General features: G+C 42.0%; 1 protein-coding gene across 3 annotated transcripts in view; it reads left to right on the forward strand.

Annotated features, from left to right (window-relative positions):
* Positions 1-8,928, forward strand: part of EIF1AY (eukaryotic translation initiation factor 1A Y-linked) — a 70,329-nt gene extending 61,401 nt beyond the window's left edge. Inside the window, exon 7 of one of the 3 annotated variants that reach the window (XM_063660945.1) lies at positions 1,031-1,297. In XM_063660945.1, coding sequence (XP_063517015.1) covers positions 1,031-1,186 — 156 coding nt within the window. In that variant the 3' untranslated portion in view covers positions 1,187-1,297. Of the gene's footprint in view, positions 1-1,030; positions 1,311-5,953 lie in introns of those variants that run through there. The other 2 variants (XM_063660947.1, XM_063660946.1) reach the window with 2 other exon arrangements.
* The last annotated feature ends 11,826 nt before the right edge of the window (positions 8,929-20,754 follow it).

Genomic DNA, 20,754 nt, shown 5'->3' on the forward strand with positions numbered 1-20,754 from the left:
ATTGTCCCTTTTGCCATGCAAAAGTTCTTTAGTTTAATTAGGTCATAGCTATTTATCTTTGTTTTTATTGTATTTCCTTCTTGGTTATTGGTCATGAAATCCTTGTCAAAGCAAATGTCTAGAAGGGTTTCTCCAATGTTATCTTCTAGGATTTTTATAGTTTCAGGTCTTAGATTTAGGTCCTTGATACATCTTCAGGTGATTTTTGTATAAGGTAAGAGATGAAAATCCAATTTTATTCTCCCACATATGGCCAATTATCTTAGCACCATTTGTTAAATATGGTATCCTGTCCCTACTTTATGTTTTTGCTTGCTTTGTTGAGGATCAGTTGGCTGTAAGTATTTGGGTTTATCTCTGGGTTCTTTATTCTATTCCATTGGTCTATGTCCTATTTTTATACCAGTACCATCTTGTTTTGGTGACTGTGGCATGATAGTATAGTTAGAAATCAGGTAATGTGATGCCCAGAGATTCATTCTTTTTGCTTAGTCTTGCTTTGTCTATGTGGGCTCTTTTTTGGTTTCATATGAATTTTAAAATTGTTTTTTTCTAACTCTGTGAAGAATGATGGTGGTGTTTTCATGAAAATTGCATTAAATTGGTAGATTGCTTTTGGCAGTATGGTCATTTTTACAATATGATTCTAACCATCCATGAGCATAGAATGTGTTTTCATTTGTTTGTGTCATTTATAATTTATTTCAGCAGTTTTGTAGTTTACCTTGTAGAAGTTTTTACCTCTTTGGTTAGGTATATTCCTAAGTATTTTATTTTTTGCAGCTATTGTAAAAGGGGTTGAGTTCTTGATTTGTTTCTCTGCTTGTTCAATGTTGTTTTATAGAAGAGCTACTGAATTGTGTACATTAATTTTGTATACAGAAACTTTGCTGAATTCGTTTATCATTCTAGGAGCTTTCTTGAAGAATCTTTAGTGTTTTCTAGGTCAATAACCACATCATCAGCAAAAAATGACAGTTTGACTTTCTCTTTAATGACTTTGATGCCATTTACTTTTTTCTCTTGTCAGATTGCTCTGGCTAGGACTTCCAGTGATATGTTGAAGAGGACAGTGAGACTGGGCATTCTTGTCTTGTTCCAGGCCTCAGAGGAAATTCTTTCAACTTTTCTCCATTCAGTATTATGTTGGGTGTGGGTTTGTCACAGATGGCTTGTGTCACATTGAAGTATGTCCTTTGTATGCCAATTTTGCTGAGAGTTTTAATTAAAAATAGATGCTGGATTTTGTTTAATGCTTTTTCTGCATCCATTAACATAATCATGTGATTTTTTGTTTTTAATTCTGTTTATACGGTGTATCACATTTATTGTATTCTGAATATTAAACCATCCTGGCCTCCCTGGTACAAAACCCACTTGATCATGATGAATTATCCTTTTTCATATATTGTTGGATTTTTTTGTTATTTTTATTTAATATTTTGTTACTTTCATTTAGTATTTTGTTAAGGATTTTAGCATCTATGTTCATCAAGGAAATTGGTCTGTAGTTTTCTATTTTGGTTATATCCTTTCTTGGTTTTGGTATTAGGATGATACTGCCTTCCCAGAATGAATTAGGGAGGGTTTCCTCTTTATCTTGTGGAATAATGTCACTAGGGATTGATACTAATTCTTCTTTGAATATCTGGTAGAATTCTGCTGTGAATCCATTTGGTACTGTACTTTTTTTTGTGGGCAGTATTTTGAATTGCCATTTTACTCTTGTTGGATGTTATCGGTCTGTTCAGGGTATCTAATTCTTTCTGATTTTACCTAGGAGGGCTGTATGTTTCCAGGAATTTATCCATCTTTTCTAGGTTTTCTAGTTTATGTCTGTAAAGGTGTTCACAGTAACCTTGAATGCTTTTTGTTTTGTTTTTTGTATTTCTGTTTTGTCAATTGTAATAGTTCCCATTTTGTTTCTAATTGAGCTTATTTAGATTTTCTCTCATCTTTTCTTAGTTAATCTTCTTAATGGTCTACCAATTTTATTTATCTTTTTGAAGAACCAGGTTTTTATCTTTTTTATTTTTATATTTCAATTTAATTTAGTTCTGCTCTGATACTGGTTATTTCTCTTCTTCTGCTGGGTTTGGATTTTGTTTGTTCTTATTACTCTAGTTCCTTGAAGTGTGACCTTAGATTGTTTGTTGTTTTCTTTCAGACTTTTTGATGTAGGACATTTAGGGCAAGGAACTTTTCTATTAGCACTGCCTTTGCTGTATACCAGGGCTTTTGAGAGAGGTTGTGTCACCTCTTGTCATTCAATTTGAAAAATTTGTAGATTTTGATCATGACTTCATTATTGATGCAATAATCATTCAGAAGTAGGTTATTTAATTTTCATGTATCTGCATGGGTTTGAAGAATCCTTTGGAGTAGGCTTCTAGTTTTATTTCACCGTGGCCTGACAGAGTACTTGTGTAATTTCAATTTCCTTAAATGTATTGAGCCTCCTTTCGTGGCCTATTATGTGATCTATCTTGGAGAAAGTTTCATGTGCTGTAGAATAGAATGTATATTCTATGGTTGGTGGGTAGAATGTTCTGTATATATCTGTTAAGCCCATTTGTTCCAGGGTATAATTTAAATCCATTGTTTCTTTCTTGACTTTCTGTCTTGATGGCATGTCTAGTGCTGTCAATAAAAGTATTGAAGTTCTCACTATTATTGTGTTGCTGTCTGTCTCATTTCTTACGTCTAGTAATAATTGTTTTTTAAACTTGAGAGTTCCAGTGTTAAGTAGATATATATTTAGGATGGAGATACTTTCTTGTTGGAGAAGGTTTTTATCATTATATAATGCCTCTAATGCCTCTCTGTGTAATTTTTTTTTCTTTTTTTTTTTTTTTTTTTTTTTGGAGATAGAATCTCTCTCTGTCACCTAGGCTGGAGTGTGCAGTGGTAGGATCTCGGCTCACTGCAACCTCTGCATCCTGGGTTCACACCATTCTCCTGCCTCAGCCTCCCAAGTAGCTGGGACTACAGGTGCCCACCACCACACCTGGCTAATATTTTTGTATTTTTTAGGAAAGATGGGGTTTCACTGTGTCACTGTGTTAGCTAGGATGGTCTTGATCTCCCGACCTCATGAACTGCCTGCCTCAGCCTCCCAAAGTGCTGGGATTACAGGTGTGAGCCACCATGCCTGACCTCTCTCTGTGTAATTTTTAACTGCTGTTGCTTTTAACTTTATCTGCTATAATAATAGCTGCCCCTGCTTGCTTTTGGTGTACATTTGCATGGAATGTCTTTTTCCACCCTTTAACCTTAAGTTTATGTGAGTGCTTAGGTGTTAGGTTAGTCTCTTGAAGGCAGCAGATATTTGGTTGGTAAGTTTTTATCCATTCTGCAATTCTGTATCTTTTAAGTAGAACATTTAGGCCATTTGCATTCAACATTAGTGTTGAGATGTGAGATACCATTCCATTCATCATGCCATTTGTTGTACATGTACTTTTTGTTTGTTTGTTTTAAATTGTATTTTTGTCATATAGGTCCTGTGAGATGTATGCTTGAAAGTGGTTGTGTTTTGATATGTTTCCGGGATTTGTTTCCAGATTTAGAACTCCTTTTAGCAGTTCTTTCAGTGCTGGTGTGATAGTGGTGAATTCTCTCAGCAGTTGTTTGTCTAAAAAAAGACTGTATCTTTCCTTCATTTATAAAGCTTAGTTTCACTGGATACAAAATTCTTAGCTGAAATTATTTTATTTGAAGAAACTGAATATAGGGCCCCCAATCCCTTCTAGCTTGTAGGGTTTCTGCTGAGAAATCTGCTGTTAATATGATAGGTTTTCCTTTATAGGTAACCTGATGCTTTTGCTTCACAGCTTGTAAGATTCTTTCCTTCATATTAATTTTAGATAACCTGATGACAATGTGCCTAGGTAATAATTTATTTGTGTTGAATTTCCCAGGTGTTCTTTCAGTTTCTTGCATGTGGATGTCTAGCTATCTAGCAAGGCCAGGGAACTTTGTTTTTTTATTCCCCAAATATGTTTTCCAAACTTTTAAATTCCTTTTCTTCCCCAAGAATGCCAATTATTCTTAGGTCTGTTTGTTTAACATAATCCCAGACTTCTTGGATATTTTGTTTATATTATTCTTTTTTCTTTATCTTTGTTCAATTGGGTTAATATGAAGACCTTGTCTTTGAGCTCTGCAGTTATTTCTCCTGATTGATTATATTGCTGAGACTTTCTAGAGCATTTTGCATTTCTCTGTGTATATTTTTCCTGATGTTTTGATCATCTTTTATTTATGCTATTTCACTGAATATTTCTCCCTTCACTTATTGTATCTTTTGAAAATTTTCTTAGATTGGACTTCACCTTTCTCTGGTGCTTCTCAGATTAGCTTAATAACTTAACTTCTGAATTACTTTTCAGGTAAATCAGGGATGTCCTTTTGGTTTGGATCCGTTTCTGGTGAGCTAGTGTGATTTGGGTGGGTGTTAGAAAACTATCTTTTGTCATATCAGAGTTGATTGGTTGCTTCTCATTTGGAGAGGCTCTGGGGCTCAAGGTCTAGGGCTCAAGACTGTTATTCAGATTCTTTTGTCCCATTGGGTGTTCCTTTGATGTAGTACTCTCCCACTTTTCCTAAGGACATGGCTTCCTAAGATCCGAGTTGATCATTATCTCTTTTCCACATCTGGGCACCCAGCAAGGGTCTACCAGGACTCTAATGCAGTCTGTGGGCCTGTCAGCCATGGATACCAGCAACTGCTCCAGTGAGGTTGGCAGTGGGGTAAAATGTACTCTGTGAGGGTCCTTGGCTTCAGTTGCTTAATGCACTATTCTTTTTTTTTTTTTTTTTTTTTTTTGCTGGTTGGTCTCCTGCCATAAGGTGGTGCTTTCAAGAGAATATCAGCTGTGTAGTATTGGAAGAAACAGGCAGTGGGCATGGCCCTAGTACTCTCAAGAGTATATGTCCTTTGCCTTCAGTTACCAGAGTGGGCAGGGAAAGACCATTAGATGGGGGCGGGACTAAGCATGTCTGAACTCAGACTCAGGCAGGTCTTGCTGCAATGACTATATGTGATGGGGTTGAGATTCCCAGGTCAATGGATTTATGTTGCTAGGAGGATTATGGCTGCCTCTACTCTGTCATCCAGGTATTCATGGAATTGAGAAAAAGCCAGCAGTCACAGCCCTCAGCCAACTCCCACACAACCCAAATGGCTGGTATCACTCCCATCTTGCCCCCTCCCACCTCCCTGCCAACAGCACCAAGTCTTTTTCCAGGCTGGAGGTGAGCAAGGGTGAGAACTTGCCTTCGGCTCCCCACATCCCAGGTGTGAAAGCAAGTAGAGTGTTCATTTTTCCCCTGCCTGTGGAGTTTGCACACCGGATTAGTGCCCTCCCTTGAGTTCTGGCCAGGAGACATTAATTGGTTCAAATTTTACAAATTCAGCTGGAGGTTTTTGTCTCCCTGTGGCCCATTCTCAGTGCCTCTGGCCACCCCCTCCAGGGACCCACGTGAGGCAGGGCAGAAATGGCTTCCTAGGGGAACCAGCAAGCCCACAGGGCTTTTTACACTGCTTCCTCCACCCTTGTATTTTGTGTGGCTCTCTACATTGACTCAGCTATAGGTAAGTCCAGAATGTTCTCCTATAATCTAGACATTCAGTTTCCCCATTGGGGGTGTGTTTTTGGGGGTGGGCAGTCTCCCTTTCCCACTTCCACAGTGGGGCGCTCACAGTATTTGGGTTGTTTCCCTAGTCCTACAGGAGCAATGCTCTTCCTTGAGATGGTCTGTGCGTTCTCTTGGCTTTTCTAATATATTCCTGCAGTCATTCCAGAGCAAAACTTCATGTTGCAAGCCTCCACACACTACTCTGTCCGTCCAACTGGGAGTTTCAATCTAGTCCTGCCTCCTGTTCACCCTCAAGGAGTTGCTTCTTTGAAGGATGTTTTAAATTAAAGAATTTTTTTTTTTTTTTTTTTAGTTGGAGTCTTACTCTGTTGCCCAGGCAGTGGCACAATCTCAGCTCACTGCAAGCTCCACCTCCTGAGATCACACCATTCTCCTGCCTTAGCCTCCTGAGTAGCTGGGACTACAGGTGCCCACCACCATGCCTGGCTAATTTTTTGTATTTTTAGTAGAGACAGGGTTTCACCATGTTAGCCAGGATGGTCTCGATCTCCTGACCTTGTGATCCACCCGCCTCGGCCTCCCAGAGTGCTGGGATTACAGGAAATTAAAGAAATTTTTAAATGGCACTAGATGAAATAGATATGGAAAAGCTGAGGGAAAAAAGAGACTGAAAACAGTTGTAAGAAGTTATAAAAGTTTATAGAAATTTTGGGTCCAAACTTATGAAGATTAGGTAGATGTGTTTCTAAGATTTTATTTAGAATAGGTTTAGCATTAATAATACACACATACAAAGACAAAATGTAGTTTTGTCTTTTAAAGATTTTTGTGTAGTGTTAATAAAATATAGTAAAATAATTTTTACCTTTGATTAAACTTCAAAAAATAAAAAGAAAAAAGTTTGATCCAAACTGTCTTTGTTGATCTGTGGATTATTTGAAAAACAGTATTGCCTTATTAAAATAAAAGTTTTTTTAGTATTTTTGAATCTTTTAGTCAACACTGTGCAAAATATATGATTCTGTATTAATCAGATATTTTCAGCTGTTGATATCTGACAGACTTTTCAATTCAAATTTTAAATTTTAAATGAGATTGCTACTTTTACCTAACATTTAGACATTCTAAAAAGGTCCCCATAAAGTCCAAGAGAGACATGTTAGGATTATTTAGTAAGATAAAGTCGAGGAGGAGCCAAGATGGCCGAATAGGAACAGCTCCGGTCTACAGCTCCCAGCGCGAGCGACGCAGAAGACGGGTGATTTCTGCATTTCCATCTGAGGTACCGTGTTCATCTCACTAGGGAGTGCCAGACAGTGGGCGCAGGTCAGTGGGTGAGCGCACCGTGCGCCAGCCGAAGCAGGGGCGAGGCATTGCCTCACTCGGGAAGCGCAAGGGGTCAGGGAGTTCCCCTTCCAGGGGTGACAGACGGCACCTGGAAAATCGGGCCACTCCCACCCGAATACTGTGCTTTTCCGACGGGCTTAGGAAACGGTGCCCCAGGAGAGTATAGCCCGCACCTGGCTCAGAGGGTCCTACGCCCACGGAGTCTCGCTGATTGCTAGCACAGCAGTCTGAGATCAAACAGCAAGTCGGCAGCGAGGCTGGGGGAGGGGCGCCCGCCATTGCCTAGGCTCGCTTAGGTAAACAAAGCAGCCTGGAAGCTTGAACTGGGTGGAGCCCACCACAGCTCAAGGAGGCCTGCCTGCCTCTGTAGGCTCCACCTCTGAGGGCAGGGCACAGACAAACAAAAAGAAAGCAGTAACCTCTGCAGACTTAAATGTCCCTGTCTGACAGCTGTGAGGAGAGCAGTGGTTCTCCCAGCACGCAGCTGGAGATCTGAGAACCTGCTGACTGACCCCTGACCCCCAAACAGCCTAACTGGGAGGCATCCCCCAGCAGGGGCAGACTGACACCTCACACGGCCGGCCAGGTACTCCAACAGACCTGCAGCTGAGGGTTCTGTCTGTTAGAAGGAAAACTAACAGAAAGGACATCCACACCAAAAACCCATCTGTACATCACCATCATCAAAGACCAAAAGTAGATAAAACCACAAAGATGGGGAAAAAACAGAGCAGAAAAACTGGAAACTCTAAAAACCAGAGTACCTCTCCTCCTCCAAAGGAACGCAGTTCCTCACCAGCAACGGAACAAAGCTGGACGGAGAATGACTTTGACGAGCTGAGAGAAGAAGGCTTCAGACGATCAAATTACTCCGAGCTACGGGAGGATATTCAAACCAAAGGCAAAGAAGTTGAAAACTTTGAAAAAAATTTAGAAGAATGTATAACTAGAATAACCAATACAGAGAAGTGCTTAAAGGAGCTGATGGAGCTGAAAACCAAGGCTCGAGAACTACGTGAAGAATGCAGAAGCCTCAGGAGCCGATGCGACCAGATGGAAGAAAGGGTATCAGCCCTGGAAGATGAAATGAATGAAATGAAGCGAGAAGAGAAGTTTAGAGAAAAAAGAATAAAAAGAAACGAGCAAAGCCTCCAAGAAATGTGGGACTATGTGAAAAGACCAAATCTACGTCTGATTGGTGTACCTGAAAGTGACGGGGAGAATGGAAACAAGTTGGAAAACACTCTGCAGGATATTATCCAGGAGAACTTCCCCAATCTAGCAAGGCAGGCCAACATTCAGATTCAGGAAATACAGAGAACGCCACAAAGATACTCCTCGAGAAGAGCAACTCCAAGACACATAATTGTCAGATTCACCAAAGTTGAAATGAAGGAAAAAATGTTAAGGGCAGCCAGAGAGAAAGGTCGGGTTACCATCAAAGGGAAGCCCATCAGACTAACAGCGGATCTCTCGGCAGAAACCCTACAAGCCAGAAGAGAGTGGGGGCCAATATTCAACATTCTTAAAGAAAAGAATTTTCAACCCAGAATTTCATATCCTGCCAAACTAAGCTTCATAAGTGAAGGAGAAATAAAATACTTTACAGACAAGCAAATGCTGAGAGATTTTGTCACCACCAGGCCTGCCCTAAAAGAGCTCCTGAAGGAAGCGCTAAACATGGAAAGGCACAACCGGTACCAGCCACTGCAAAATCATACCGAAATGTAAAGACCATCGAGACTAGGAAGAGACTGCATCAACTAACGAGAAAAATATCCAGCTAACATCATAATGACAGGATCAGATTCACACATAACAATATTAACTTTAAATGTAAATGGACTAAATGCTCCAATTAAAAGACACAGACTGGCAAATTGGATAAAGACTCAAGACCCATCAGTGTGCTGTATTCAGGAAACCCATCTCACGTGCAGAGACACACATAGGCTGAAAATAAAAGGATGGAGGAAGATCTACCAAGCAAATGGAAAACAAAAAAAGGCAGGGGTTGCAATCCTAGTCTCTGATAAAACAGACTTTAAACCAACAAAGATCAAAAGAGACAAAGAAGGCCATTACATAATGGTAAAGGGATTAATTCAACAAGAAGAGCTAACTATCCTAAATATATATGCACCCAATACAGGAGCACCCAGATTCATAAAGCAAGTCCTGAGTGACCTACAAAGAGACTTAGACTCCCACACATTAATAATGGGAGACTTTAACACCCCACTGTCAACATTAGACAGATCAACGAGACAGAAAGTCAACAAGGATACCCAGGAATTGAACTCAGCTCTGCACCAAGCAGACCTAATAGACATCTACAGAACTCTCCACCCCAAATCAACAGAATATACATTTTTTTCAGCACCACACCACACCTATTCCAAAATTGACCATATACTTGGAAGTAAAGATCTCCTCAATAAATGTAAAAGAACAGAAATTGTAACAAACTGTCTCTCAGATCACAGTGCAATCAAGCTAGAACTCAGGATTAAGAATCTCACTCAAAACCGCTCAACTACGTGGAAACTGAACAACCTGCTCCTGAATGACTACTGGGTACATAACGAAATGAAGGCAGAAATAAAGATGTTCTTTGAAACCAACGAGAACAAAGACACAACATACCAGAATCTCTGGGATGCATTCAAAGCAGTGTGTAGAGGGAAATTTATAGCACTAAATGCCCACAAGAGAAAGCAGGAAAGATCCAAAATTGACACCCTAACATCACAATTTAAAGAACTAGAAAAGCAAGAGCAAACACATTCAAAAGCTAGCAGAAGGCAAGAAATAACTAAAATCAGAGCAGAACTGAAGGAAATAGAGACACAAAAAACCCTTCAAAAAATAAATGAATCCAGGAGCTGGTTTTTTGAAAGGATCAACAAAATTGATAGACCGCTAGCAAGATTAATAAAGAAAAAAAGAGAGAAGAATCAAATAGATGCAATAAAAAATGATAAAGGGGATATCACCACCGATCCCACAGAAATACAAACTACCATCAGAGAATATTACAAACACCTCTATGCAAATAAACTAGAAAATCTAGAAGAAATGGATAAATTCCTCAACACATACACCCTCCCAAGACTAAACCAGGAAGAAGTTGAATCTCTGAATAGACCAATAACAGGAGCTGAAATTGTGGCAATAATCAATAGCTTACCAACCAAAAAAAGTCCAGGACCAGATGGGTTCACAGCCGAATTCTACCAGAGGTACAAGGAGGAGCTGGTACCATTCCTTCTGAAACTATTCCAATCAATAGAAAAAGAGGGAATCCTCCCTAACTCATTTTATGAGGCCAGCATCATCCTGATACCAAAGCCTGGCAGAGACACAACAAAAAAAGAGAATTTTAGACCAATATCCTTGATGAACATTGATGATGCAAAAATCCTCAATAAGATACGGGCAAACAGAATCCAGCAGCACATCAAAAAGCTTATCCACCATGATCAAGCGGGCTTCATCCCTGGGATGCAAGGCTGGTTCAATATACGCAAATCAATAAATGTAATCCAGCATATAAACAGAACCAAAGACAAAAACCACATGATTGTCTCAATAGATGCAGAAAAGGCCTTTGACAAAATTCAACAACCCTTCATGCTAAAAACTCTCAATAAATTAGGAATTGATGGGACGTATCTCAAAATAATAAGAGCTATTTATGACAAACCCACAGCCAATATCGTACTGAATGGGCAAAAACTGGAAGCATTCCCTTTGAAAACTGGCACAAGACAGGGATGCCCTCTCTCGCCACTTCTATTCAACATAGTGTTGGAAGTTCTGGCCAGGGCAATTAGGCAGGAGAAGGAAATCAAGGGTATTCAATTAGGAAAAGAGGAAGTCAAATTGTCCTTGTTTGCAGATGACATGATAGTATATCTAGAAAACCCCATTGTCTCAGCCCAAAATCTCCTTAAGCTGATAAGCAACTTCAGCAAAGTCTCAGGATACAAAATCAATGTGCAAAAATCACAAGCATTCTTATACATCAATAACAGACAAACAGAGAGCCAAATCATGAGTGAACTCCCATTCACAATTGCTTCAAAGAGAATAAAATACCTAGGAATCCAACTTACAAAGGATGTGAAAGACCTCTTCAAGGAGAACTACAAACCACTGCTCAAGGAAATAAAAGAGGATACAAACAAATGGAAGAACATTCCTTGCTCATGGGTAGGAAGAATCAATATCATGAAAATGGCCATCCTTCCCAAGGTAATTTACAGATTCAATGCCATCCCCATCAAGCTACCAATGACTTTCTTCACAGAATTGGAAAAAACTACTTTAAAGTTCATATGGAACCAAAAAAGAGCCCGCATCGCCAAGTCAATCCTAAGCCAAAAGAACAAAGCTGGAGGCATCACACTACCTGACTTCAAACTATACTACAAGGCTACAGTAACCAAAACAGCATGGTACTGGTACCAAAACAGAGATATAGATCAATGGAACAGAACAGAGCCGTCAGAAATAACGCCACATATCTACAAGTATCTGATCTTTGACAAACCTGACAAAAACAAGAAATGGGGAAAGGATTCCCTATTTAATAAATGGTGCTGGGAAAACTGGCTAGCCATATGTAGAAAGCTGAAACTGGATCCCTTCCTTACACCTTATACAAAAATCAATTCAAGATGGATTAAAGACTTAAATGTTAGACCTAAAACCATAAAAACCCTAGAAGAAAACCTAGGCATTACCATTCAGGACATAGGCATGGGCAAGGACTTCATGTCTAAAACACCAAAAGCAATGGCAACAAAAGCCAAAATTGACAAATGGGATCTAATTAAACTAAAGAGCTTCTGCACAGCAAAGGAAACTACCATCAGAGTGAACAGGCAACCTACAAAATTGGAGAAAATTTTTGCAACCTACTCATCTGACAAAGGGCTAATATCCAGAATCTACAATGAACTCCAACAAATTTACAAGAAAAAAACAAACAACCCCATCAACAAGTGGGCGAAGGACATGAACAGACACTTCTCAAAAGAAGACATTTATGCAGCCAAAAAACACATGAAAAAATGCTCACCATCACTGGCCATCAGAGAAATGCAAATCAAAACCACAATGAGATACCATCTCACACCAGTTAGAATGGCAATCATGAAAAAGTCAGGAAACAACAGGTGCTGGAGAGGATGTGGAGAAATAGGAACACTTTGACACTGTTGGTGGGACTGTAAACTAGTTCAACCCTTGTGGAAGTCAGTGTGGCGATTCCTCAGGGATCTAGAACTAGAAATTCCATTCGACCCAGCCATCCCATTACTGGGTATATACCCAAAGGACTATAAATCATGCTGCTATAAAGACACATGCACACGTATGTTTATTGCCGCATTATTCACAATAGCAAAGACTTGGAACCAACCCAAATGTCCAACAATGATAGACTGGATTAAGAAAATGTGGCACATATACACCATGGAATACTATGCAGCCATAAAAAATGATGAGTTCACGTCCTTTGTAGGGACATGGATGAAACTGGAAATCATCATTCTCAGTAAACTATCGCAAGAACAAAAAACCAAACACCGCATATTCTCACTCATAGGTGGGAATTGAACAATGAGAACACATGGACACAGGAAAGGGAACATCACACTTTGGGGACTGTTGTGGGGTGGGGGGAGGGGGAAGGGATAGCATTGGGAGATATACCTAATGCTAGATGACAAGTTGGTGGGTGCAGCGCACCAGCATGGCACATGTATACATATGTAACTTACCTGCACATTGCGCACATGTACCATAAAACCTAAAGTATAATAATGATAATAATAATAATAATAATAAAAGAAAGAAAAAAAAAAAGAACAGAGGATGTCAAAAAAAAAAACAAAAAACTTATAGACCTGGCTTAAGGTTATAGATGAAAATAAATGGAAATGTATTCTATTGGGATATTTTAAAAAAAAAAAAAAAAAAAAAAAAAAAAAAAAAGATAAAGTCATACAAAAGCACAATCAAATACAATGTTTGACTTTTTTTTTTACTTTTATATAGCTGTGTTATTAACATGTGTTCTAAAATGTAATATTATATCTAAAATGTTATATATTGGTATAATTTATCAGTTGATTATTTTATTCAATTACTTTAAGCCACAGTGAGGAGAGAGGCCCTTTCTCCTACTGTCCCCTGTCTCCAAAGAACAGGAGAAAGTGAAAATTGAAAAATAGCAGGCTGATCGGTGCCACTGGCCAGGCCTGCAGGTTAAAGATTAACCCCCACCCTAACTGCTTGTGCTATCTATACATCACAGACAATGGTATGGAGAAATACTTGCCTTGCTTCTCCCTACCACTAATGTATGTGGACATGGTCATGTACTCCATGCTTGCTCAATCTATCATGACCCTTTACGTGGACCCCTTAGAGTTGTAAGCCCTTAAAAGGGTGAGGAACTCTTTCTTCATGGAGCTCAGTTCTTGAGATGCAAGTCCGCTAACACTCCCAGCCAAATAAAGCTTCTTCCTTCTTTAATCTGATGTCTGAGGGTTTCGTCTGTGGCTCATCCTGCTACATTTCTTGATTCCCTGACGGGGAAGCAAGGTGGTTGACAGATGGCCAAGGCAGCCCCTTTGGCGGCTTAAGCATGCCCTGTGGAGCATCCCTGTGGGGGACCCCAGTCAACTTGGGTGACACGGATCCTACGAGCACTCCCAGGTAGGCATTTGCCCCAGTAAAACACCTCATTGGAGTGGTTCAAGGCAGGACCCTGCAGATGATCAATGCAGGTGCTGAACACTGGGAAGGAACTGACACTTGGAGTCCAGACATCTGGAACATGGTAGGACTAATCCTGGGAACTTGCCCACTCCATTTGAGTGGAAGCATGGCCTGTTCACCCATGATGTGCCTTTATAGGCAGTTTAGTCTCAGTTTTGATTTTGATTTGGCTTGGCTTATTTGAAAAAAAGGAAAGTAAATGTGAATGAATGCTTGTGTTTGAGATGGGCACCAGATGGACAGTGGTCACTGTCTGAAGTGAGTGTTGAGCCCCAACCTGCAGTTCTGTAGGATACCTCATATGGCTAAGTGGCAGTTTGTGCTGGTGCCTGGTACCAGTCTGTCTAAACTAAGAGGATCTGAGATTCCCATGAGGGAAGTGGCCAGTGATGGGAGAGTTGAGTGAGTGAATGCTTTACACTTTCTCTTCTTGTGGCATGAGAGTTGTTTTTCTCTCCCGTGGGGAGACGGGTGAGAGACAAAGTAAGCCCACTCCATTAGGAACTATGTTAAAGAATTTCAGAAAAGGTTTTAATGGAGATTATGGAGTTGCTATGACCTCAGGAAAATTTAGGACATTGTGGGAGATATATTGGCTAGCATTAGAAGTGGCTTGGCCAAGAGAAGGAAGCCTAGACAGGTCCCTTGTTTCAAAAGTATGGTACAAAGTAACAGGTATATCAGGACACCCAGACCAGCTCCTATACATAGATACCTGGTTACAGCTGGTATTATCCCCCCACCCCAAGATGGTTGAGAGGACAGGCAGCAACAGTACTAGTAGCTAAGGGACAGACAGCCAAAGAAGAATCCCGCTCCGCCAGCCAAGGGAAGTCAGCTCCTAAAGTCCTATCTGACATGACATCAGAGGATTCATGGCAAGAAGTAGCGCCAGTGACACTCACCTTTCATCAAGAAGGAAGACTTCCCAATCCTAAGCCCACTGTGCCCGAGCTTCCACAAGGCTTTCATACACCTAAACCACCCAGAGTAGAGAAGAAAGGATGCGAGACCCCTCCCTTGGCAGCCTGTTTGAGGCCTAAAACTCGGATACAATTGCCCCTGAGAGAGCAACGGTATACTGGGGTAGACAAGGATGGTCATATGGTGGAAAGGCATGCCTTTGTGTACCAACCCTTCATCTCTGCTGATCTCAACTGGAAAAACAATACCCCATCCTATATCGAAAAGCCTCAAGCTGTAATTGATTTGCTCCAAACTATAATCCACACCCACAACCCTACTTGGGCTGATTGCCACCAGTTGCCCATGTACCTCTTCCACACAGATGACAGAAGGAGAGTGCGCCAAGCAGCAAATAATCACTTGGAGCAATTAGTTGGAGAACATGTTCTGGCTGATTACCAAAACCCCTAAGAGTACGTAAGGATCCAATTACTAGGAACAGACCCCCAATGGGACCCAAATGAAAGACTGGGTATGCAAAGCCTTAAGAGCTACAAGGAAGCCCTCCTGGAAGGGTTAAAGAAGAAAGCTCAGAATACCACAAATGTTAACAAGGTCTCTGAAGTTATTCAGGGAAAAGAAGAAAGTCCAGCACAATTCTATGAGAGACTGTGTGAGCCCTGTTGTATGTATATTCCCTTTGATCCTGACAGCCCTGAGAATCAGTGCATGATTAACATGATTTTAGTCAAAGCACAAAGGCATTAGAAGGAAGCTGCAAAAACACGCTGGGTTTGCAGGTATGAATATTTCACAGCTGTTGGAAGTAGCTTATGAGGTGTTTGTGAACAGAAATATGGTAAGCCATAGAGAGACCTGCAAAGAGAATGAGTGCCAGGCCAGGCAGAATGCCGACTTGTTAGCTGTGGCTATGGCGAAGAAGGGGAGGTCCTGGAAAAAATACCCAGTCCGATCACCCATGCATTCAGCGTAACCAGTGTGCTTACTGTAAGGAAATAGGACATTGGAAGGACAAGTGCCCCCAGTTGAAAGGGGAGCAAGGTGACTCTGAGCAGGGGCCCTCAGACAAGGATGAAGGAGTCTTGTTCAGTCTTGCAGAAGGGTTACTGGACTAAGGGGGACTGGGCTCAGGTGACCCTAATAAGCCCATTGTCAGGATGACAATCAGGGGCAAGGACATTGAGTTTCTTGTTGATACTGGTGCTGGACATTCAGTAGTAACTACCCTGGTCACCCCCTTATCCAAAAAAGACTATTGATATAATCAGAACCATAGGGGTTTCCATAAAGCAAGTTTTCTGTTTGCCCTGGTCCTGCAGTGTGGGTGGGAGTGGGGGGAGTGGGGCATGAGCTAATTCACTAGTTCCTGCACTTGCCTGACTGCCCCTTGCCTTTACTTGGAAGAGACCTCCTTAGCAAGCTGACAGACACTATCTGTTTTACAAAGTGCAGCTGTTTACAGCTAAAGTTACCTGGAATGAGAGTCACAGTGGCCCTTACGGTTCTTTAGGAGGAGGAATGGAGACTCTACGTAACTGAGCCAGGCCAAGAGATAGGACCATCTGTGGCTAAGTGGTGGCCAAGGGTGTGGGTGGAAGACAACCCTCCCAGGTTGGCAATCAGCCAGGCCCCTGTACTCATAGAAGTTGAGCCTGCAGCCCAGTTGGTCAGGCAAAAGCAGTACCTGGTCCCCAGAGAAGCCCTTGAGGGCATCCAGGTCTATCTCAAGTGACTAAAGGCCTTTGGAATTATAGTCCCTTGTCAGTCTCCATGGAACACTCCCCTCCTTCCTGTTCCCAAGCCAGGGACCAAGGACTACGGGCCAGTACAGGATATGCATTTGGTCAACCAAGCTATAGTGAGTTTGCATCCAACAGTACCTAACCCGTACACGTTGTTAGAGTTACTGCCAGCTAAGTACAACTTAGTCACCTCCTTGGATCCGAAAGATGCCTTCTTTAGCATCAGACTAGCCCCTGAGAGCCAAAAACTGTTTGCCTTTCAGGGAGAGGATCCAGGATCAGGTGTCATCACTCAGTACACTCAGACCTGACTCCCCCAAGGGTTCAAGTATTCCCCCACCATCTTTGAGGAGGCACTGGCTCAAGACCTCCAGAAGTTTCCCTCCAGAGACCTAGGCTGCGTGCTGCTCCTGTACGTCGATGACCTCCTGCTGGGACAGCACATGGCAGTCTGGTGCACCAAGGGAATGTATACCCTGCTCCAGCACCTGGAGAACTGTGGGTGTAAGGTATCCAAGAAGAAACCTCAGCTCTGCAGATAGCAGGTACGTCACCTGGGATTTACTATCTGAGAAGGGGAGCACAGCCAGAAAGAAAGCAAGTCATCTGCAACCTGCTGGAGCCTAAGACCAGAAGGCAGGTGAGAGAATTCTTAGGAGCAGTAGGGTTCTGCAGGTTGTGGATCCCAAACTTTGCAGTATTGGCTAACCCCCTGTATGGAGTCACAAAAAGGGGCAAAAAGGAACATTTTAAATGGGGATCCCAACAGCAATGAGCTTCTCATTAGTTAAAAGAAAACTTCATGTCACCCCATCCCTGGGGCTACCTGACCGGACAAAACCTTTTACACTATATGTGTCAGAGGGAGAATAAATGGCAGTTGGAGTTTTGACCCAGAGTATGGGACCCTGGCAAAGGCTGATGGCCTACCTCTCTAAACAACTAAAGGGGGTTTCTGATGGTTGGCCCCATATTTGAGGGCCTTGGCAACAACATCCCTGCTAGCAAAAGAAGTGGATAAGCTAACTCTTGGGCAAAACCTAAACATAAAGGCCCCCCATGCTGTGGTCACTTTAATGAGTACCAAACAACATCATTGGCTAATGAATGCTAGACTAACTAGATACCAAAGCTTGTTCTGTCTGTGAGAATCCCTGTGTAACCATTGAAGTTTGCAACACCCTGAACCCTGCCACCTTGCTTCTGGTATCAGAGAGCCTAGTTGAACATGACTGTGTAGAGGTGTTGGACTCAGTTTATTCTAGCAGGCCTGACCTCCGAGACCATCTTTGGACATCAGTAGACTGAGAGCTGTATGTGGATGGGAGCAGCTTCATCATCCCACAAGGAGAGAGGTGTGCACAATATGCATTGGTAACCCTGGATGCTGTCACTGAAGCCAAATCGTTGTCCCAGGGCACTTCAGCCCAAAGGACCAAACTCATTGCTTTAATTCAGGCCTTAGAGCTAAGTGAAGGTAAGATTGTAAACATTTACACTGACTGGGTATGCCTTTTTAACTCTCCAAGTACATGGGACATTATACAAGGAAAAAGGCCTGTTGAACACTGGGGGAAAATACATAAAGGATCAGCAAGAGATCCTGCAATTATTAGAGGCAGTGTGGAAACCCTGAAAGGTGGCAGTCATGCACTGCAGAGGATACCAGCAAGCTTCCACCTTGATTGCCTTGGGGAACTCCCAAGCCGACTCAGAGGCTTGAAAATCAGCATCCATCCCCTACTGGGCATCAGTCACAGCCCCCCTTCTCCCTCAGGCACCTGACATTGTACCTACTTATTCTAAAGAAGAAAAGGATTTTCTCCAGGCAGAAGAAGGGCAGGTTATAGAAGAGGAGGGGATTTGGTTATTGGACAGAAGAATAGCCGTATCACAAATGCCAGGAGCCACAATCATACTGGCTGTGCAGGAGACCATCCACCTAGGACAAGATTCATTTGAAAACTTGTTAGGCTGGTACTTCTACGTCTCGCATCTGTCAGCCCTTGCCAAAACAGTGATGCAGCAGTGTGTCACCTGCTGGCAGCACAATGCTAGGCAAGGTCCAACCGCCCCACCTGGCATCCAGTCTTATGGGGCAACCCCCTTTGAAGATTTCCAATTAGACCTCACCGAGATGCCCAAATATGTAGGTAACAAGTATTTGCTAGTTCTAGTGTGTACATACTCTGGGTGGGTGGAGGCCTATCCAACATGGTCTGAGAAAGCTTGTGAAGTAACCCGCGTGCTTCCCCAAGATCTCATCACTAGGTTTTGACTGCCCTTACGAATCAGCTCAGACAATGGCCCTGTGTTTGTGGCTGACTTCGTACAGAAGACAGCAAAGCCATTGAGGATCACATGGAAACTACCTGCTGCCTACAGACCACAAAGTTCTGGAAAGGTGGAGTGGATGAATCACACTATCAAAAATAGTTTAGGGAAAGCGTATCAAGAAACAAGATTAAAGTGGGTACAAGCTCTCCCTTTGGTATTGTTTACAATTAGATGTACCCCTTCGAAAAGAACAGGATATTCCCCTTATGAAATATTATATCATAGGCCCCCTCCTATACTATGGGGACTCCCAGGCACTCCTTGAGAGCTAGGTGAAATTGAGTTACAGTGACAGCTACAGGCTTTAGGGAAAATTACACACAATTTCAGCCTGGGTAAATGGGAGATGCCCTGTCAGCTTATTCTCCCCAGTTCACCCTTTCTCCCCAGGTGATCAGGTGTGGATCAAGGATTGGAACATAGACCCCTTGCAGCCACAGTGGAAAGGACCCCAGACAATCATCTTGACCACTCCCACAGCTGTAAAGGTAGAGAGAATCACATCCTGGTTCCACCACAGCCGCATAAAACCTGCAGCACCTGTCACCTGGAAGGCAAGACCAAGCCCAGATAATCCCTGCAAAGTGACTCTGAAGAAGATGACAAGCCCTGCTCCAGTCACACCTGGAAGCTGACTGGTCCATGCATGGCTGAAGCATGAGGAAACTCATCATGGCCGTCATTTTCCTTAAAATTTGGACTTGTACAGTAAGGACTTCAACTGACCTTCCTCAGATTGAGGACTGTTCCCAGTGTATACATCAAATTACTGAGGTAAGGCAAAAGATTAAAACAGCCTTTCCATTCTATAGTTATTATGAATGTACTGGAAGTCTAGAGAAGAACTTGTCTATATAATGCCACTCTATAAAATTATGTAACCCAGGAAATGACCAGCCTGATGTGTGCTATAACCCATCTGACCTATGACTACAGTTTTTGAAATAAGATTGAGGACTGGCAACTGGGGAAATGCTGATATGAGTAGAGTAATAACTAGAACAAAAGAAAAAGAAGTCTCCAAACAAATTATCCTAAAATTTGATGCCTTCATGGCAATCAACAATGACTTGTATGGAAATAGAATAAGATGTGGCTGTCTAGATTGAGAAACAGGCTATATAGCAGGAAAACTCTACCCCAACAGGCAGGCAACCTCCATGATTGTAAAGAGGCTTGGAGAAGGGGTCTTTTCTCACCCCCACCCCCCTCCACCCCATACACCTTTGCAGGCAGAGCTAGGGCTTGTCCTATGGGAATGCAGCATGAATTAATCTACAGGCAAACTTCCGGGAACAATTCAGGGTAATTGCAACCCCACAGGAGGAATGCTTCCCTGATTCAGACCTGCACAACAGGCAGAGTCACAATTTCTCTCTACTTGGAACATAAACGTTCCTGTGGATGATAAGAGGTACCTGTTTGATCTGAAAAGCTAAAACACAGGACAGGAATGAGGCTGTGAGGCGGATAACCTTTCTCCTTGGCTGGCAGGGGTGCTAAAGTAGCTCTCCCCTTCACTTTGATAAATCCTCAGCACATCTAATTGACAGCTCCCACAGCCAACTTCATCAAGGTTGGAACCTCTACCCAACACTGGGTATTACATCTTCCTAGATCTACCCACATTAGCTACAACCCATGTCTACCCAGGGTTACCTGCCCTATTGCCTGAATCATCAACTCAGTAAATAAAATACTGGGGCAAATTAAACAAATAAATGAAATGTACACATTTTAGGGGGGAAAATTAAATAAATAAGTGAAATATATACCACTTGAGGATGAGCTAAGCTTCAAGAGATCCCTGCCATTCCAAAACCATAGAAGACAGTGAACTTGTCCACATACCAAGAACATAACTACTGCAACCAGCATCTCGGAAAGCGAGCACAAAAGGACTCTCTATAACTAAAAAAAATCTCATACAGAGTCATCACCACTACAAGCACCAAGAACCAAGTTAAGCTAAAATAAACTATAAACATCAAAGTCAGATCATTAGGAA

This window comes from Pongo pygmaeus, chromosome Y, assembly GCF_028885625.2.
Source record: "Pongo pygmaeus isolate AG05252 chromosome Y, NHGRI_mPonPyg2-v2.0_pri, whole genome shotgun sequence".
Lineage (NCBI taxonomy): Eukaryota > Metazoa > Chordata > Mammalia > Primates > Hominidae > Pongo > Pongo pygmaeus.